The following is an 18,721-nucleotide window of genomic DNA, read 5'->3' as shown; positions in this document are numbered from 1 at the left end:
TCAACATCACTCATCATCAGGGAAATGCAAACCAAAACCACAATGAGATACCACCTGACACCTGTCAGAATGGCTAACATTAACAACTCAGGCAACAACCGATGCTGGCAAGCATGTGGAGAAAGAGGATCTCTTTTGCACTGCTGATGGGAATGCAAACTGGTGCAGCCACTCTGGAAAACAGTATGGAGGTTCCTCCAAAAATTAAAAATAGAACTACCCTATGACCCAGCAATTGCACTACTAGGTATTTATCCAAGGGATACAGGTGTGCTGTTTTGAAGGGGCACATGCACCCCAATGTTTATAGCAGTGCTATTGACAATAGCCAAAGTATGGAAAGAGCCCAATGTCCATCGATGGATGAATGGATAAAGAAGATGTGGTATATATATACAATGGAATATTACCTGGTAATCAAAAAGAATGAAATCTTGCCATTTGCGACTATGTAGATGGAACTGGAGGGTATTATGCTAAGTGAAATTAGTCAGAGAAAGACAAATGTCATATGACTTCACTCATATGAAGAATTTAAGATACAAACAGATGAACAGAAAGGAAGGGAAGCAAAAACAATATAAAAACAAGGAGGGTGATAAAACATAAAAGACTCTTAAAAGAGAGCAAACAGAAGGTTGCTGAAGGGGTTCTCGGGGGTGGGGATGGGCTAAATGGGTAAGGGGCATTAAGGAATCTATCCTGAAGTCATTGTTGCACTGCATTGTATGCTAACTAACTTGGATGTAAATTAAAAAATAAAAATAATAAATTAATTAAAAATGGTTTGACATTTTTAAATGGTTGTTTTTTAAAAAGAAGGGGGAAGAGTAAGAGGTGAGGAAGGAAGGAACAAGAGGAGGAGGAGGAGATGAAGAAGATTCTTTAGATCTATGAAAATTCTATGTGATCTATAAAGTCCAAAGTATTTTCTATCTGGCCTTTTACAGAAAAGTTTGCAGACCCCTGCCTGGCACTTCTGAACACTGCCTGGCTGAGTCTAACTTAAAACTTAAACCAGTTTCCCTTGACAACCTACACATTATTAACAGATAAGGAGAATAGTCTATGTTCTTTTTACTTTAAGTTTGTTTATTTATTTTTGAGAAACAGTGAATTGGAGAGGGGCAGAGAGAGAGAGAGAGAGAGAGAGAGAATCCCAAGCAGGCTCTGCAGTGCAGAGCCTGATGGGGCTTAAACCCATGAAGTTGTGAGATCATGACCTGAGCCAAAGCTGAGAGTCAGATGTTTAACTGATTGAGCCACCCAGGCACCCCAAGAATAGTCCATATTCTTAAGGAACCAAAATAACCACAAGATTAAATAAAATATTTTTTGCAAACTTTGAATTTATAAAATCAAACTTTCTAGAATGTGCATTTTACCCACTGAGTAAAACTTGACAAGAAATACAACTAATCAATGAGTATATTAGTTTATACAGTCATTCATTAGACATTTAATAAATACCCATTGTGAGTGGAAGTAATATCTGACTTATTTATTTTAGGTGTTTTTAAAAGCTGGTTTTCTGGAACAACTGGAAGCAATGAGAGATGAGAGACTTTCTAAAGTCTTCACAATGTTCCAAGCCAAAGTACGGGGCAAACTGATGCGAATCAAGTACCAGAGGATTCTGGAAGAGAGGTATGATATCACTACCCTTCACCCCCACTGCTAGAGTAGTGGTGTACCTAAATCAATGTGACCTTATCTCATTGTCTTATAATAGGTCAAGGTAAAGAACTGCAACCTCTGCTTATGTGGGGACATCACTTAAAAATTTTAAATCACGGAACACCAAACAGAGCACAAAGGGCTTTTATTGCCTTATCCAACCAAGTATAAACATAATTCAGGTATTTCTTGTATTGTTTCCAGCCTTCCCTTTGGAGGGATTCTTTATAGTCAAGGAAGTCTGGATCTCTGAGGATGGTGTGACTCACATTTCGTAATAGAAGCAGACTTGGAAAAGTTTGCATGCCTGCCACAGTCAACTCTCAGGAAGTTTGCTGCAGAGTGGGGAGGTGTCTTGACCCCTTTCCAACCTCCCCTGGGTCAGAAACTATGGCTGTTGGTGATATGTAATCCTAACTCTGTTACTTCATTTCAAGCAGGCTCACTAGGGACATTTATCACATTTGGACACTAAGGTATAGGTTTTGTCTAATAGAACCATGGAAAGCAAGCTTGTAAAATCTCCAAACAAAGGGATTCTGAAAAACAGATACTGCAATTGCATTTATTTTTTCCATGGTGTAGTTTACCTTCTGAAGACAGGTCCACAGGTCTTGGTATAACTTGTTTAATTCTCAGTGTATTAATTCCTTCTGTTTTTCCTAAGAAGAAAAATATCATTACATGGTGATACCAAAGATATTAGAGAGACCTCTCCTCAGAGTCTTTTGTGACTCAGTGCTTGGTACGGTATGGGAGTTTGGGGATTAGAAGACATGGCTTCTAGGAGTAGTTTTGTGAACATGGGTAAAACTCTTAATTACTATATAGTTTACTTCCTTCATCTATAAAATGAGGTCTTTACTATTAATTCCTTCTAAATCATTGGATGGCTTTTAAAAAATTATTATAAAATGTTTCAAATACACAAAAAATACAGAAAATATTCTAATGCATACTCATGGAGCTTATCATCAAAGTATTTCAATTCCTAACACTTCATCTATAATTGCTCACAATTAAAATATTTACAAAATTAAAACCCCTTGTGTATTTCTCCCTTGATCGAGGTCCTATACCTAGTTTCCCAGATCCTGAATTTGTTTTATCATTCCATGTTTCATTAATGTTTAATATATAAAATATATAAAGGTATGTTTTCATATCTTTAACCTATTTTTCTATAGTTGCTCAAAATATTAAAAAAAATAAATTAACAGATACAGTTGAAACCCCTTGTGGATTTCTGCCTTGATCCAAATCCTACGGGGATATATAGATATCCTTAAAAAATTATGATTTTGCATGTTTTCAGTCTTCACATAAATAATATTCCATATATTATCCTTAAATTTGTTCTTTATATTCGCAACTATTTTTGAAACTTATTTTATTTATTTATTTATTTATTTATGAGAGTGTGCACAAGCATGAGCAGGGGTGGGCCAAGAAAGAGGGAGAGAGAGAGAATCAAGCAGGCTCCATGCTCAACAGAGCCTAACTCAGGGCTCAATCTCAGGACCATGAGATCTGACCTGAGTAGAAACCAAGATTCAGACACTTAACTAACTGAGCAAGTCACCCAGGCACCCCTGAAATTTATTAATGTTTATAAATCTAGTGCTAGACTATGGAGTTTAAATGCTCTATAGTATTCCATTGTACAAATATATCATGATTTATTTATCCATTTTCTAGCCCAAGTAAATTTAACTCATTTATAATTTTTGCTATTAGGAACTGCTCTGTAGTGTCGTTTTTATAAATATCTGCTCCTGCGTGTATGCAAGAGTTTCTTGAGTGCAGTATTACTCAAAATGCTGGTTCATGCAGTGAGAGGTTGTTGATAGCAGCTGGTGAAGTTCACACTTTGAATAGCTTTCTCTAGGGTATGAATTATTAGACTTTAGCTTACACACAACTCCATCTTCATGAGATATTGTCAAAATGCTTTCCAATTTACTCTTCACCAGAAGTGTATGAAAGTCTCATTGCTCTGTATTGCTACTAACTTGCAGTATTTTGGACTTCAAAACTTTTACCAATCTTTGTCATATTTCTTGCTTTGGGGAAAGCTATCATTTCCCTTTTAAGATGATGTTTACTGTAGATTTTTTCTTTTTGTAGGTATGATATATTGTGTGGAGGACATTCATTCCATCCTATTAAGTGATTTCAACAGTAAAATGGTTAAATTTTTTCTGTATCTAATGAAATAATCCCATGCTTTTTTTGTCCATTAACCTATAAGTGTATTAAATTATATTAATAGATTTTTTAAATGTTAAAAGGACTTTATTTTTGAAATACCTTTTTCATATATTGATGGGTTTGGTTGCAGTATAATCATAAAGATTTTTGCAACAATGTTCATGAATAAGTTTGGTCTGTAATTTTATTTTCTCCTTCTGTGTTATCTGACTTTGGATCAAGATTACCTTAACCATGTAAAACAAGTAGAGAATGTTTCCTCTTTGTAAAACATGAAACAATTTATTTTGATTGTCTATTCCCTGAATGGTTGGTAAAATTGCCTATAAAGCCATGTAGATCTGGTTATGGGATTTTTTTTGATATATTTTTATAATTTTGATTCCATTTATTTAACAACATAGGTCATTGAGATTTTCTATCTTCTTGAGTCAGTTTAGATGAGTTTCTTTAAAAAAAAAAAAGTACATTTCAGAGTGCCTGGGTGGTTTGTTGGTTAAGTGTTCAACTCTTGGTTTTGACTCATGTCATGATCTCACTGTTCCATAAGTTCGAGCCCTCCATTGGGCTCCACGCTGACAGCATGGAGACTGCTTGGTATTGTCTCCCTCTCTCTCTTACCCTTCCCCTGCTCTCTCTCTCTCTTTCAAAATAAATGAAAATAAACTTAAAAAAAATTCCCAGAGTAGAATTTTTTCTTCATCCTGAGCCCATAGCAAATCAGATGTATTTCTCTTTGACATCACTTTGTGCCAGTGGTGAATTTTTAAATTTTTCTTTTCATTAAGGGTGACATTTGTTGAAAGTCTCAGCCTGTCTCTTTATCCATATGGGTATAAAAATATAAATCCCTACAATATCAAAACTGGATCCCTCATTCCATGAAGATGGCCAAGGTATACACATATTCACTTTTTGTTAAGGTTTTTTTGATCCCTCTTTCTTTCTTTCCTCCTTTAGGCTCAGTGCTCATTGAAAGGATGTAATGGGAGTATTTGGGGGACACCTAGCCCACAACATTGCTAGCCCCAGAAGTCCTCATAAGGCTTTTGCCAGAATCAAATGAGAGCCCAGATGTAGAAGTGCTTTGAAGACTAATGAGAATTTTTAATGACTCCTAAAAAGATATGCTTCTTAAGGATCTTAATTGGGAAAATAACTCTCATATAGCCTGGGTTGACTTGCTTTTATTCTTTCTCTTTTGATTTAGGGATGCACTTCTTTTGATCCAGTGGAACATAAGAGTGTTCATGGCTGTGAAGAACTGGCCCTGGATGAGGCTCTTCTTCAAGATCAAGCCTCTTGTTAAATCTGCTGGAATGGGAAAGGAGATAGCTGCTCTGAAGGAAGAGCATGTGCAACTGCAAAAAGCCTTGGAGAAATCAGAATCTGAGAGGGAAGAATTGAAAGCAGAACAAGTCTGCTTCATCAGGGAAAAGAATGATCTGCTTCTTCAGCTGCAAGCTGTGAGTGGCCCCACCATTTGTTCTTCAAATCAAGTTTTTAATTAGAGTCTCTTGTTTTGCAGGCAGTGTTCACTTGAGAAAAATGAAGCATGTGCTTTTCAAATACTATAGCATTTCACCAAACACAATGGAAATACTTAAAGAGACACCCTGTTTCATAGTGAAATGATTTCATTGGCAGGATGTCTTTGAAAAGGGGACAAACTATTAGATGGGTTTTAACTATATTAAAGCACCATAATCTATCACGGGAGCCAGGAAGCTCTGGGTCTTAATTTAAGTTTTGTATGTAGCTCCATACAAATCAAATTTGCTCCATTAGCAAATCAAAAGACAGGATTTAGTAGATCCCAAGAAAAGCTTTACTGAGATCTTCAGGATTATTGCAGTATGTTTCTAATCGGTTTTCCTGATTTTGGTCTCTCTACTTCCCCTTCCCCAGTCTAAATCAACTTTACTCATCAGTCCAATTCTTAAAAACATCAGCTCTTGACATTGGCTTTGCATCAAACTTATTGGTGGAGCATTAAAAAAATAAAAAGAAAGATGCCTAGACCCCACTCTCAGATATTTTGATTAAGCAGGCCCTGCATGAGTCCAAATAATCTATATGGGTGATTCTGATATCCAGTTAGGATTGAGAACCGTAGCTCTGTCTTAAACAAACAATATGTTGCTTTTCTGATGAATAAGCTTCAGATCCTGCAAGATGTGTGTTGTAGACTCCAGACTCCTTTGAGCCTACATCTCCAATCTGATGCCAGTGTGCCCTTACTCGCTGCCTTTCACATTCCTCTTCTCTGGCCACTGGGACTGCTGTTATCCTCAAACATCCCAAAGGCAGGGATGAGATTTTATCCACCTTTATTATATTTTCCACCCCACTTAGCACAGTGCTAAGTTAAAAGATACCAGGTTCCACTACAATTATATACAATTTATAATACAATTCGTACAATACAATTACAAAACTTTTTTTCCTGCTTTTTTAACTTAAGTGGAAAGTAGGGAAAATTTAGTAATTTTAGACAGACCCAAGTTATTCTTTTATTTTAGGGCTATGCTACTCATCAGTGTTCTAATAGGCCATATTTTACATAAGAATTTCACCCAGACCTATATTTTTGATACATTTTTAACATAGCAGTAGTTCCAGAACCTTAGTGCATTTCAGCCTCACCTGGGATGCTTGTTTGAAATACAAATTCCTGGGCCCCACTCCAAACCTACTTTAAATTCATACTGTGAAAATTACAGTTTGTAAGATCATGTTTTGTGTGGCTCAGGGGAGAGGCAGCTTTGGATGAGATCTGGCCTTCCAGTCTTCATCATTCTTCCTATGAACAGAGAGCATGGCCAGTGCTACCTAGGCTGGTATGGAAGATAGAAATGGACCCCACTCATGCAGGGGGTGGTAGGTAAAAGCCTCAGGTACATGATAAAGGATCAGTGTGGGGAACATGGGAAACACATTCAAGCCAGTTCCTGGGAAAACCCAGGAAGGCTAAGATGAGTTCAAATTGTAACTGAGATTTTAAGAGTTGACAGAGCTATGAAATATTTTATTATTCACTTTTAAGGGACACAGCTGAACACAATAGGGATCAAAGAAAGAAAGATTCTTATAAAATCATTTACTTACTCAAAATACCAGCAGAAGTGAGTAAACCCATTCCAATCAACATCCTGAATATGTGAGAGAAGAACTGCCATCAGGGAGAGGATGTTCCTACTGTTAGCCTGACATACCATTGCTCAGTCGGCCCCCAAATCCTGCCGTCATGTTTAATGAAGGGATCAATGATGGTCGATTGGACTGTCTTCTTCATTCAGTGATGATGACAGATCCAGTACACATACTGAATGGAATAGAGTGAATAGCTTTCTGCTTGTCGACCTGGTATGAACTAAAATCAAATGTTCCCATTATTTCCCAAACATTGGAAGCTTCTCTGATCTGCATGGACTCTTCCTGCTTTAACATTTTTGTTTTGTTTTTAATTTGTCCCTTCTCTTTGCTCCTCAGTGATGGTGGAGATTTACTATTCTATGCCTTCACCATCTGTGCCTCTTTGGGCACCATTTGTTGGGCAGATGGCCATTCTCTCACCAAAAGTTAGCCAGAAACCAATGGTCTAGAATTTTGTCTTTTTTTCTTGATCTGAGTTAATGAAACAACTTATGCAAGGCAAATGGATGGTTAATAAGTTGTCCAAAGTGGTGTATTGTAAAGGATGAATGAGGTCTAGAGATGGAAGACAGAGATGTATGTGAAGTTATATTGCAATGACACCATGGTAATTAAGAACTTGCTCCCAAAGAAAAGGTTTTATTTTGCCTCAGAGACAAATTAGAGAGGTTAAAAGTTATAAAACAAGTTTTGTAGCAAAAAGACAATTGACCCCTTCATTTTTTTTTTGCTTGACCCATAACACAGGAAGAATGGGTCACTCCATGAGAATTAGAGACAACACATTTGAAAGAACAAAAGGAAAGGCTATTTTACACTTGCTATGTATGACTTTTAGAATTTACTCTGGTAGAACATTGAGGAAAAGATTTTCACTGGAAGCAATTGTGAAATCTAGTTAGTGACTTGGAAATAAAATTTATGAATTCTAAATTCAGCCTATAAATAAAAAATACACAACTACTTGTTAGAGGATACCTATATGTATTAAACAAGTGCATCAGGGCACTTATAATAACATAAATCTTCTAGTGTCTGAGGGAACACTGCTTTCTTAAAAGACTGTATTCTGAGCAGGTATCAAACTCTATGCCCATGTGGATGCTTCCAGAAGCTGTGATTTAAGCAGTACACCACTGATTTTTGGAGGCATGTTATCTCCTTTAGGCCACCAGGATTCTATTAAGTGCTTTAGAAGAGGTAATCTAATCTACTGAATGGCCCAAAAGATCAAAAGCACCTCCAAGCACCAGCAACTCCTCCACTTCTCAACAATAGGATCAGGGAACTGGGAATATTATTTCACCTGCTGAGGAAAGGCGGGTGAAAGTGCTGGTCACAGGGCAGGCAATTATCTCTTTGCTATGCGTTAAGCAGCATTTTCGCCTAGCTGATAAATTATTTCCAGCTGTTGGCAACAATTTTCTCCTCATCATGGCAGGAGCAAGAGACCCTGGCAAATGTTGAAGAGCAGTGCGAGTCGCTGATTAAATCCAAGATCCAGCTGGAGGCCAGAGTCAAGGTGCTGTCTGTGCGGGTGGAGGAAGAAGAGGAGATAAATTCCGAGCTGACTGCCAGGGGGCGGAAGCTCGAAGATGAATGTTCCGAGTTGAAGAAAGAAATCGATGACCTGGAAACACTATTGGCGAAGTCACAGAAGGAGAAGTGTGCTACAGAGCACAAGGTACTTTTTCTATAATGTTAGGGAGGCCTGGATGCCCCAATCCTACTCCCTGTCGGGTTCCGGCACCAGACTTGCTCGGCTCAAATTAATTAACACGATGGCCTCCAACTTTGCAGCAGTGGGAGTCAGACTGGCATAAAATGAAGTATCTGATGAACTGTACTGTCCCCATTCAAACTTCCAATTCACACTTATGGAGCCCCACTTAATTTTCCAAATGATACATTTTCACTTGTTTCAATCTTATTACATCTGAAATCTAATAGAAAGAGCAGAGGGTTTCATTGGGCCTCTAAGTATCCTTTTTGGGGAAGAGAGCTAACATGATACCGTTTACTGAAAGGTGACTCGGGGGTATGTCTGAACCCCTAGCTCTGCCATTAATTTAAACTTTGACCTTGAAGATGCCACTTTAATTCCAGTTAAAGACTTTGACGTGCTGTCCGCTTCAGTTGAGGGTTTTAACTTGTGCATCTGTGTATGGATTGAAACTAGCTGAGGACTCTGTACCAAACCTCTGATAAACAACTGGTCTCTAAAATGACACTGTAATTTTGGCAGATGATTAAATAGCAACTCTTTGCCATTGGTTCCCTTTCATAAAAAGCACGTGGGCCTGATACAGCCAGCTTCCATTTTTATGTATTTCAACAGCTGGAATGCTTCTTTCATTGCCACTGTCGGGATGTGAGACACCACAAGATTCCTACGTGCCCCATGAATACTCACAAAACTACCTTTAGTGGTGTTCTTGTTATATAATAATATGACACTCTAAAAATGGCATCAAATGAGCTATCCTGATAATATCTGATTAACCTGAATACCTCATTCCCTAACTGTGTGTGTGTGTGTGTGTGTGTGTGTGTGTGTGTGTGTGTGTGTAAGAAAAAGTGAATTTAGAGTTTTTAACAGTATATTGGGAATTTGGTTCTTTATGACATTGGATACCTCCTGAGACTATACTAGAAAAGAGAGAAGATGGCCGTTAGCATTATGTCCACCTTCCCAGTGGAAACTCTAATGCTGCTATCATTGTTGTCTTCCCATAGGTCAAGAACCTGACTGAGGAAGTCGAGTCTCTAAGTGAGGATATCGGCAAACTTAACAGAGCGGCCAAGGTCATGCAGGAGACCCATCAGCAGACCCTGGATGACCTACGCACAGAGGAGGAAAAACTCAGCAGCCTGAGCAAAGCCAAGGTGAAGGTAGAACAACAAGTAGATGAGGTAGGTAGTGTACTATCTAGCTAGTTTGCTCCCCACATGCATACAAACCTCTGATTTTTACTCAATCTACTTGACAGTTTTGGAAAAACTTTGTGGCATGGCTTGTTTCCTTAATATTTGGAAACAGAGGTTTAGTTTTTCTTAATGTACACCGAACCACTACAGGAGAAGAGAAGCCCCAGCATGAAATCTGTCAGTTTTTAAATGCAACCTTCATACAACCCTGGGCAGTGGGAGAGCACTGAGATGAATTATAAAAGATTATCCCTGTAAGTGACTGAGTTTTCCTCATAGCTCCCACGGAAACTGGTGTTTTGCCCAACGATATGCTGGTTCTCTGTTTGACATGAGGTTGAAAGATTAGTTTCAAGGCCCTGTTGTGTCTCCAGTGGTGTGCTGAGGTTTATTTATAATTGAAAGATATGTAAATCACAAGTTGTGTTCTACCTACACTTTGGTAAAATACTTGTGAGATTCTAAAGACAGTGTCCGTGTTCTGCCTCCAAACACCCTGTGAGATGAAGATGTTTCAAACCACTCTTAATGGTTGCCTCACCATTCCTCCTACCCCCTGCCCCCTGCCCCACTGACATAGCATATGCATTCACTCTCTTATTTGCCCAAAAGCTTAGCCTTTATAAAATTGCTGACAAGGATGGTCTGGTTTTATTTGCATTATTTGCTTCTTTTTCCTCATGCCTTTCTATCAATTTCCTCTATTACCTGGTCGTTGTTTCAATTCTCTTCCCATTTCCACTGCTGGTGTGTCTCACAAAGCCTCAGTATAAGGATTTATTGTGTGTGCGTGCGCTCTCTCGCTCATACACATGCACACAATTACTTGTTTTCTCCTGGAGTTTATCTACTTTCAGGTTTTTACATACTCCTTCCAGAAATTCTCCCACCTCCTCCCATTTGAATTTTGTATATTTTGCTGGTTACAGGAAATAGCTTCTACTGCTGAAAAGTAATCACATCAATGATCAAATAGACATAGTGTAACTGTTATCTAGCCTCCTGCTAAACCAACCTTGGTATTGTTGACAACACTAATCCAGACAAAACTGGAATGTTCTGACCACCTTGGTGGGAAACGAGAATATGACATAATGTTATGGACTAGAAGAGGGTACCGAGGTGGTAAAGAAGGTATAGGAATCATGTCCTGTGAGATGTGTTCGAAAGGGTCTGTGATACTGAGTTGGGAGACTCAGGAGAGCTGCCTAACATTCATAGATGATCGTGTGGAGACATATTTGCTTGGTGCTGCTCCAGGGAGCAGAGTTTAGACTCATGAGAAGAATTTACTGAGAACATTTTTGGCTTCTTATGAAGAAGCGCTCCTGAGTAAATGGACTTACCCACCCATGAAATGAGCTGCTGTGTGAAGAAGTGGGCTTCCCATCAGTGGGAAACAATCAAACAAGGCCTCACTGGTTATTTATTATTGGTTCCTTCCTTAAGACTGAGCCTCATATTCTTTAATCTCTAAAGTTTTCTTTCATCACTGTAATTTCTAGATTTTTTGTTGTCCTAGTGATGCATGCAATATATATTTTTAAATATCTACATAACTGGGCGTCATTTACATAATCTGTGCATGTATTTTTCTTTTTTTCCAGAAGGTAAGTGTTAGTGAACACATCTAGTGAAGTATAAACTTTACGTATTTATTTGGCTAAATAATTACTCCTTTTGTCAGCTTGAGGGTGCCCTTGAGCAGGAGAGGAAAGCGAGAATGAACTGTGAAAGGGAAAAGAGCAAACTGGAGGGCGATCTGAAGCTGAACCTCATGAGTGTGGAGCACCTGGAGAGCGGCCAGCTGCAGCTGACAGAAAAGCTGAGGAAGTAAGTCACCTCGCTGTGGATGCGAGATTCGGGGAGACCTTATATTGGAAGGAATAGCTTTCTCATGGCACTTATCCTCATGACTCCAGGGCCAGATGTCTCAACACCTGACTGGGAAGATAACAAGCCTAGGAAATGAATTTTTTTTTTTTTTTGCTGGACTTTATTATATGGTTGCAAAAAGAGAGTAAATGCATAATCTAGAAGAATATGACTGAGGAAGCATCTGACTAGCAGATTGGAAAGAAAGGTGTAAAGCCTATGACTTGTGAATTATTGAAATTTGAGACTACAAGTCCAAAAATAAAAATGGCTCCCTTCTTTTACTCATGATGAGACCAATGGCATAAAAAGTAGAACAAAAAAAAAAGACTAAACTAAACAAAAAAACCCTAAACCCTTTAGTATGGAGTTCAATATAGCCTTTGATCTCTTTGAAAAAAGTTTGCCAGATATAACTTCATTAATATGTATATAGCTTTTCTATCAAGTAATTTATGATCTAAATATTAAACCTTAAAATCGAAAGCAAAACATAACAATCAAAATTAGCAAAACTTTCAGCTCACATGAACTCAAGGCAAGGTGGCTTCTCAGTTAATTTTACTGCTTAGTGAAATGGACTTTCTCATCTTGTCTCTTGTCATCCCCTGCTTAGCTAGACTTTCTTCTCACCATTAGGGATTTTCAAGTTATTGCAAAAAGATAAAATAGGAGGGAGAAACAGTGAAGCCCAAGAGTGAGGTAAGGCCAGGGTAAAGCCGGGAGCAGGTCCATCACTGGAGCCACAGGAAAGAACACAGTCAAGTGAGCATCACTGAGCTTCTGGTTTTTCTGTTTGTCTACTTGAGTTGCCATGATACATGCTCATGTTCAGGTTTTGTTCATATTCTGATGAGTTACTGAACTTGATAGGTGTTTGGAAAAGAAGTAATCCTATAAATGTATGGAACATTGAAATGATGATAGAAGTCTCTTAGCATTCCATTTTAAGATCATGTTTTAGCTCAGCAAAGTGAAAATGATGTTCCATGTCCTTGTAGGCCACAGGTCAAAGAGCTCTGGCATTTTAGAAATCCATGTTTTTGGAAAGATATAACATTAACTGTCAAACTTTTTCTCTAAATGGACCTATGTATATATAGAAACATAATATGTGATAAAGGTGGCATTTCAAATTAGTGATGACTAGAGTACTTAATAAACGGTGCTGAGATTATTAGCTATTCATTTTCTGAGATGAAAGTTAACACACTACTCATACACACAAAATCCAGTTGCACTAAAGAATTAAAGGTAAAGACAAGGCTATAAAACGGTTAGAAGATTCAGCTTTATTCACAGTAGCTAAGATATGGAAACAACCCAAACGTCCATTGATGGATAAATGGATAAAGAAAATATGGTGTTTACACACAATGAAATTTTATTCAGCCTTTTATTTTATTTTATTTTATTTTATTTTATTTTATTTTATTTTATTTATATTATTTTTGAGAGAGAGAGAGAGTACATGAAGGAGGGGCAGAGAGAGAGGGGGAGAGAGAATCCCAAGCAGACTCAGCACTGTCAGCATGGAGCCCAGTGTGGGCTCAATCTCAGAACTCTGATATCATGGCCTGAGACAAAATAAAGACCTGGAAGCTCACCTGATAGAGCCACCCAGGCACCCCTCTAATTCAGCCTTTAAAAACAAGGTAATCCTGCCATATGTGACACCATAGATGAATCTTGGGGATATGATACTGAGTGAAATAAAGCGGTCATAGAAGAACAAGTACTTCATGAATCCATTTATGTGAGGCATCTAAAATAGTCAAACTTATAGAAACAGAGTAGAATGGTAGTTGCTTAGGGCTGGAGGGAGTGGAAAATAGGGAGTTGTTATTCAATGGGTATAAAGTTTCAGTTATGAAAGATGACTGAGTTCTAAAAATCTGCTATACAACATTGTCCCTATAGTTAACATTACTGTATTGTGCACTTACATATTTATTAAGAGGGTACATCTCATGTTAAATGTTCTTACCACGATAAAAACAATACAAATCTTTGCAAGAAAATTTAGGTAATAAATCTTAGAAAATTGGCAGGTTAGGGGCACCTGGGTGGCTCAGTCGGTTAAGTGTCCGACTTCAGCTCAGGTCATGATCTCACGGTTTGTGAGTTCGAGCCCCGCGTCGGGCTCTGTGCTGACAGTTCAGAGCCTGGAGCCTGCTTCAGATTCTGTGTCTCCCTCTCCCTCTGCCCCTCCCCTGCTCACTCTCTGACTCTCTCTGTCTTTCAATAGTAAATAAACGTTAAAAAAAATTAAAAAAAAAAAAAAAGAAAACTGGCAGGTTAAATTTTCTTGAATAAGTGACAAAAGCCAAAGACAGAAAAAGAATATCTTGATACTTAACGATACGACATTTCTAAACATTTATGTGGCAAAAGCCAACATAAGTAAAATTGGAACAAGTTATACAAGGTGTGAGAAATATTTTCAGGAGATACCAGAAAATAAGAATACTAAAAGAAAATTTATAATTCATTAATTATATGAACAATCTAGTAGACAAATGATCAAAGGATGCCACCAGGTAGTTCGTTTGGTTTATTGGCCATTTTTAAATGACAAGATGCCGCCTCACTGTTAAGCAAGGACATTAAAGACTAAGGCATTCTAATTTTCCAATTTCTGTCAGATTAGGAATAATTTAGAAGTATGCTAATATTAGGCGTAAATATAGAGAAATAATCTCACACTGCTACTGAAGGGCAAAGGGCAGGGTTATGTATTTTTAAGCACACACTTATACCTGACCCAGGGAATTCCCTACTCTGTATCTAAGGAAACACTCACATGTGCACAAGGGGGCATGGTTATGAACAGTGTCATTTACAGAAGGAAAATATTGGGGAAAACCTAAGGGCTTATTAATGGGGAAGTGGATAAATCAACTACAGGATGTCTAAATTATGGAATAGTATGTCACAGTTAATTTTTAAAATGAAGTAATGTATGGGCCAACATGAAAAAAAAACTCAAATGTGTTATTGGGTTAAAAATAAGTTATGGAACTATAAATACAAATTATTTATATTTACATTTATATTTAATTATATATTTATTTATATTATTAATTATATATTATAATATGTTATAATATTATATTAATTGTATATAATAATATACTATATTATTAATTATTTATATTATTTTATTTATTTATATATTTAATTATATTTATAGTTAATATTACATATTATACCTTTCACAGTAGAGAAAATGAAACTATTTCTACCTATATGTAAACACAAATGCATGTCAATACTTAGAAAAAATGTCTGGAAGGATTCATACCAAATTGATAATGGTGGTTACCTCTTGGGAAGGAACAAAGATTGGGTGTGAGAGCCAAGGAGACTTCAGATATAGATGTAGTAGTTGAATTTTTATAAGAGAATAATTTCATGTGTTATTATTATAATTTTTAAAATATTTAAGTCAAATGTTATCACCTAAGAAATTCTATTTGATGCATTTTTCCCTTACAGGAAAGAACTAGAAATGAATCAGATGAGTTCAAAGGTGGAGAAGGAGAAAGGCCTGGTGGCTCAGCTTCAGAACATGGTTAAAGAGCTTCAGGTAATCATTTCTCATGTAGCTATATGTAGATTCATGGGTAATAATTGGTACTTTAATGACAAATGCTTTGCCAAGGTACCCATACCCTGAGGCAACCATGGACAGAAGCAGAAAAGAGCAGTGGTTAAGAAGGAAAACTGCCACATTCCACAGATAAGTGACTTGGAAAAATTACCTCTTAAGCTTAGATTTTCTTACCATAATAAAAACACGTAATTTGTCGAATATTTGTGGTGAACCAAACATTGTGCTAAAATCCTAGATACGTATTTTTTTCAGTTATTAATCTTCCTGACAGCCTTTGAGCTAATATTATTAAATGCAACAGTACATTTAAGTGGTAAGCATAGTGCTTGATCTGTGGTAAGCATTCAGTGTTAGCAATTTAATTTTTTATGATGATTAGTTTTTGTGATTAGAAAACAATTCTATTTCTGTGCTGAAAATCTGTTTTTTACCTACTCGTAGTCTCAAAACATTATTTGGTAATGGGATGCTATTTATAAGTTTTAGACCATGTGGCTGTTTTACACTATTTGACCATGTTATAAAATAATATAAGTATGAATGGATATATACACATACACACATATATGTAACTCCTCACATATGCTGTATGCATATACATCTGTATGATAGATGTTTTTCCTTTGGAGCTAAATATTTATCTCAGTAATGTAACCATTACTCAAAATAATTTTGAGCCTCTTTCTGATAATTATTTTCTGAGACATTTTAAACCAAATAAGAAAAACAGTCTCACTGATTTATAGGCATGATTTCAAACACAATATTAATCTCCAAGCGATTATCTATCATATTCACCAGGCTTGTCTTCAAATGATACTTGACTTTATCCAAAATAAAAAGACTCAAAAATTTCAATTTATCCAAAAGACAAATTCTCTTACCTTCATGATTTAAAAAAAATGCTTTAGGGGTGCCTGGGTGGCTCAGTCGGTTAAGTGTCCAACTTTGGCTCAGGTCATGATCTCCTGGTTTGTGGGTTCAAGCCCCGCGTCAGGCTCTGTGCTGTCAGTTCAGAGCCTGGAGTTTGCTTTGGATTCTGTCTCCCTCTCTCCTTGCCCCTCCCCAACTCATGCTCTGTCTCTCAAAAAATGAATAAACATTAAAACAATTTTTTTTTAATGCTCTAAAGATTATTTCTGAAGAAATGTTCTAGAAATGTTTGTTTTAATGATAGTATTGTTTGGGACAAAGGTATTGGATCCCAGAATAACTAGTTGGAAGGGGATCACGTTTACTTGGGTGTGGAAATCACAAATTTTTTAGCGCCTTCTCTGTCCCAACTCATCTACAGATCTGGTAGCCTACATATTGGCATGATCTAGAAATCGGCATCCTCGAAACCATGGTACTCTAATTTAAAGGAAAGGAAACATGCTCTAAACTAGATACTATCCTTTTCCACTCCCGTCCTAACCTATGCCTAATTATTTAAGGTAATGTTATTGAACATCAGTGGCTTTCCTGTGCTGTACTATAATGATGCTATCAAGATTTGTAGAGCTATTTGCCCTCACACTACAAGAGTTTGGGGCTCTGAGAGTTCTTGTCACTAATTTCCTTTATCTAATAATTCTGCCTCTAATGGTATCAGATTACTACTCACCGTAGCACTCCCCATTCCTCCACCCATTTTAATTCGTTACTTCGGATCTCCTGGTGCTTGAAATCACCTGCAGACCAAGAAACCAAGTAACCAAGTTTGGCAGAACTGTGTGTGAAATTAAATTGATGCTGTTTCTTATGAGTAAGTTGCTTGAACTCAGATATTTTTTTGATTCATCAGATATTTGCCCAAGATCCCAATAATTGAGATTGGTAAATGAATCCCAGATGCGTGAGGTATTGTGTACAAAATTCATCATGTTAGTTTTTATTAAGCTCTTGAAATTTTTTTTTTTCTTGTTCTATGAAAGGTGTTTCCTCTTCTTTTGGAAAGTCCTCTTTACTGTAGTTTCTCCTCCACGTATAGAATTTAATGAAGTTGCTCATCAACAAGGGCTGGGAGATCTGGAGGAAGGGCACATTTGAACTCTGGTCTTTGTAGTGATTTGGGGAAAATCATTTAATTTCTATGTATTAAAACCAAAGGTATTACATGACTTTTCTTAGTTTTGATACAGTTTTAAAAAATACAGTAAAGCTCTTGAATATAAAATATGCTACAAGTGCTTAGTAAAAGCCAAAATTATTTATTGCTGCAGAATCAGATACAGGATTTGAAAAGGGAACTGGAAACTGAAAGGACCACTCGAGCCAAGATGGAGAGGGAGAGAGCTGACCTCACACAAGAACTGGAAGACTTGAATGAAAGGCTGGAGGAGGCAGGAGGCACCCGTTTGGCTCAGCTAGACATAATGAAGAAACAGGAAACAAAATTCCAGAAGCTTCGCCAAGACATGGAAAAGGCCACACTGCACTTTGAGGCAACTTCTGCCTCTTTGAAGAAGAGACATGCAGACAGCTTGTCTGAGCTCCAGGGCCGGCTAGAAAATCTACAACAGGTCAAGCAGAAATTGGAAAAAGACAAGAGTGACTTACAGCTAGAAGTGGGTGACCTCCTGACCAATGTTGAGCAGATGACCAGAGCTAAGGTAAGCATCCTCGTCTACCTTATGGACTTCAGGACATGGAAGTAGGTAGGGGAGGCAAAGGAAAAGAAAAATAAACTGGATTGGTGACTTGAGATATTTGCTAACGGAGGCTGTATTTCTTTACATTGACTAGATCAGGCTTAAGCTCAGTGCGCGTTGTTAAGGTCACATGGCTATTACCTGACTGTAGCCTGACAGTAGCTTCTGGTTTAATTGGAGTTCCAGGCCATGTTTCTTGTGGGTCTTTCTGATGATGACATAAGTAAGTAGGCTAGAAAGTGAAGCCACTAGCTATGTGAGTCGTGTGTCTCTCTTGAAGGATGGCTTTGCGTTGGGAGCACACCTCGGGGGTGGCTCAGATACTCTTGGGTCTGTCTTGATGAATGGTGGACGCAAAGAACTTTGCTAAGGGGAGAGACTTTTTTCTCCTTCATGTTCTCTGGCATCTCTTTAACCTGCCAGCATGAGAAGGAAGTTTCACCGTGTATTCTTTCTTCACCTAGACCACTAATCCATATAGTATAAGCTCTCATATCAAATGACTAGTATCAGATCACAGGTAATGGCCATCCTATCTTCTGGTAGTTGAGAGGGGGCTTAGTTTAGGTTAAGCAGAACAAATAGAGGCCTCCCTCATTTTACCGACCTTTGCTTTATTGTGCTT

The 18,721-nt window shown here is 37.5% G+C and overlaps 1 protein-coding gene across 1 annotated transcript in view; it reads left to right on the top strand.

Moving 5' to 3' along the window:
• MYH15 (myosin heavy chain 15) overlaps nt 1–18,721 on the top strand; it is a 146,389-nt gene that overhangs the window by 62,395 nt on the left and 65,273 nt on the right. Inside the window, exons 21-27 of the mRNA XM_053903316.1 lie at nt 1,511–1,647; nt 5,099–5,354; nt 8,486–8,728; nt 9,781–9,957; nt 11,660–11,805; nt 15,346–15,436; nt 17,668–18,057. Coding sequence (XP_053759291.1) covers nt 1,511–1,647; nt 5,099–5,354; nt 8,486–8,728; nt 9,781–9,957; nt 11,660–11,805; nt 15,346–15,436; nt 17,668–18,057 — 1,440 coding nt within the window. The remainder of the gene's footprint in view (nt 1–1,510; nt 1,648–5,098; nt 5,355–8,485; nt 8,729–9,780; nt 9,958–11,659; nt 11,806–15,345; nt 15,437–17,667; nt 18,058–18,721) is intronic.

This window comes from Panthera pardus, unplaced genomic scaffold, assembly GCF_024362965.1.
Source record: "Panthera pardus isolate Hobbes unplaced genomic scaffold, ASM2436296v1 HiC_scaffold_16, whole genome shotgun sequence".
Taxonomy (NCBI): domain Eukaryota; kingdom Metazoa; phylum Chordata; class Mammalia; order Carnivora; family Felidae; genus Panthera; species Panthera pardus.
The sequence above is the reverse complement of the archived record's forward strand: the minus strand, read 5'-3'. Positions and strand labels throughout refer to the sequence as shown.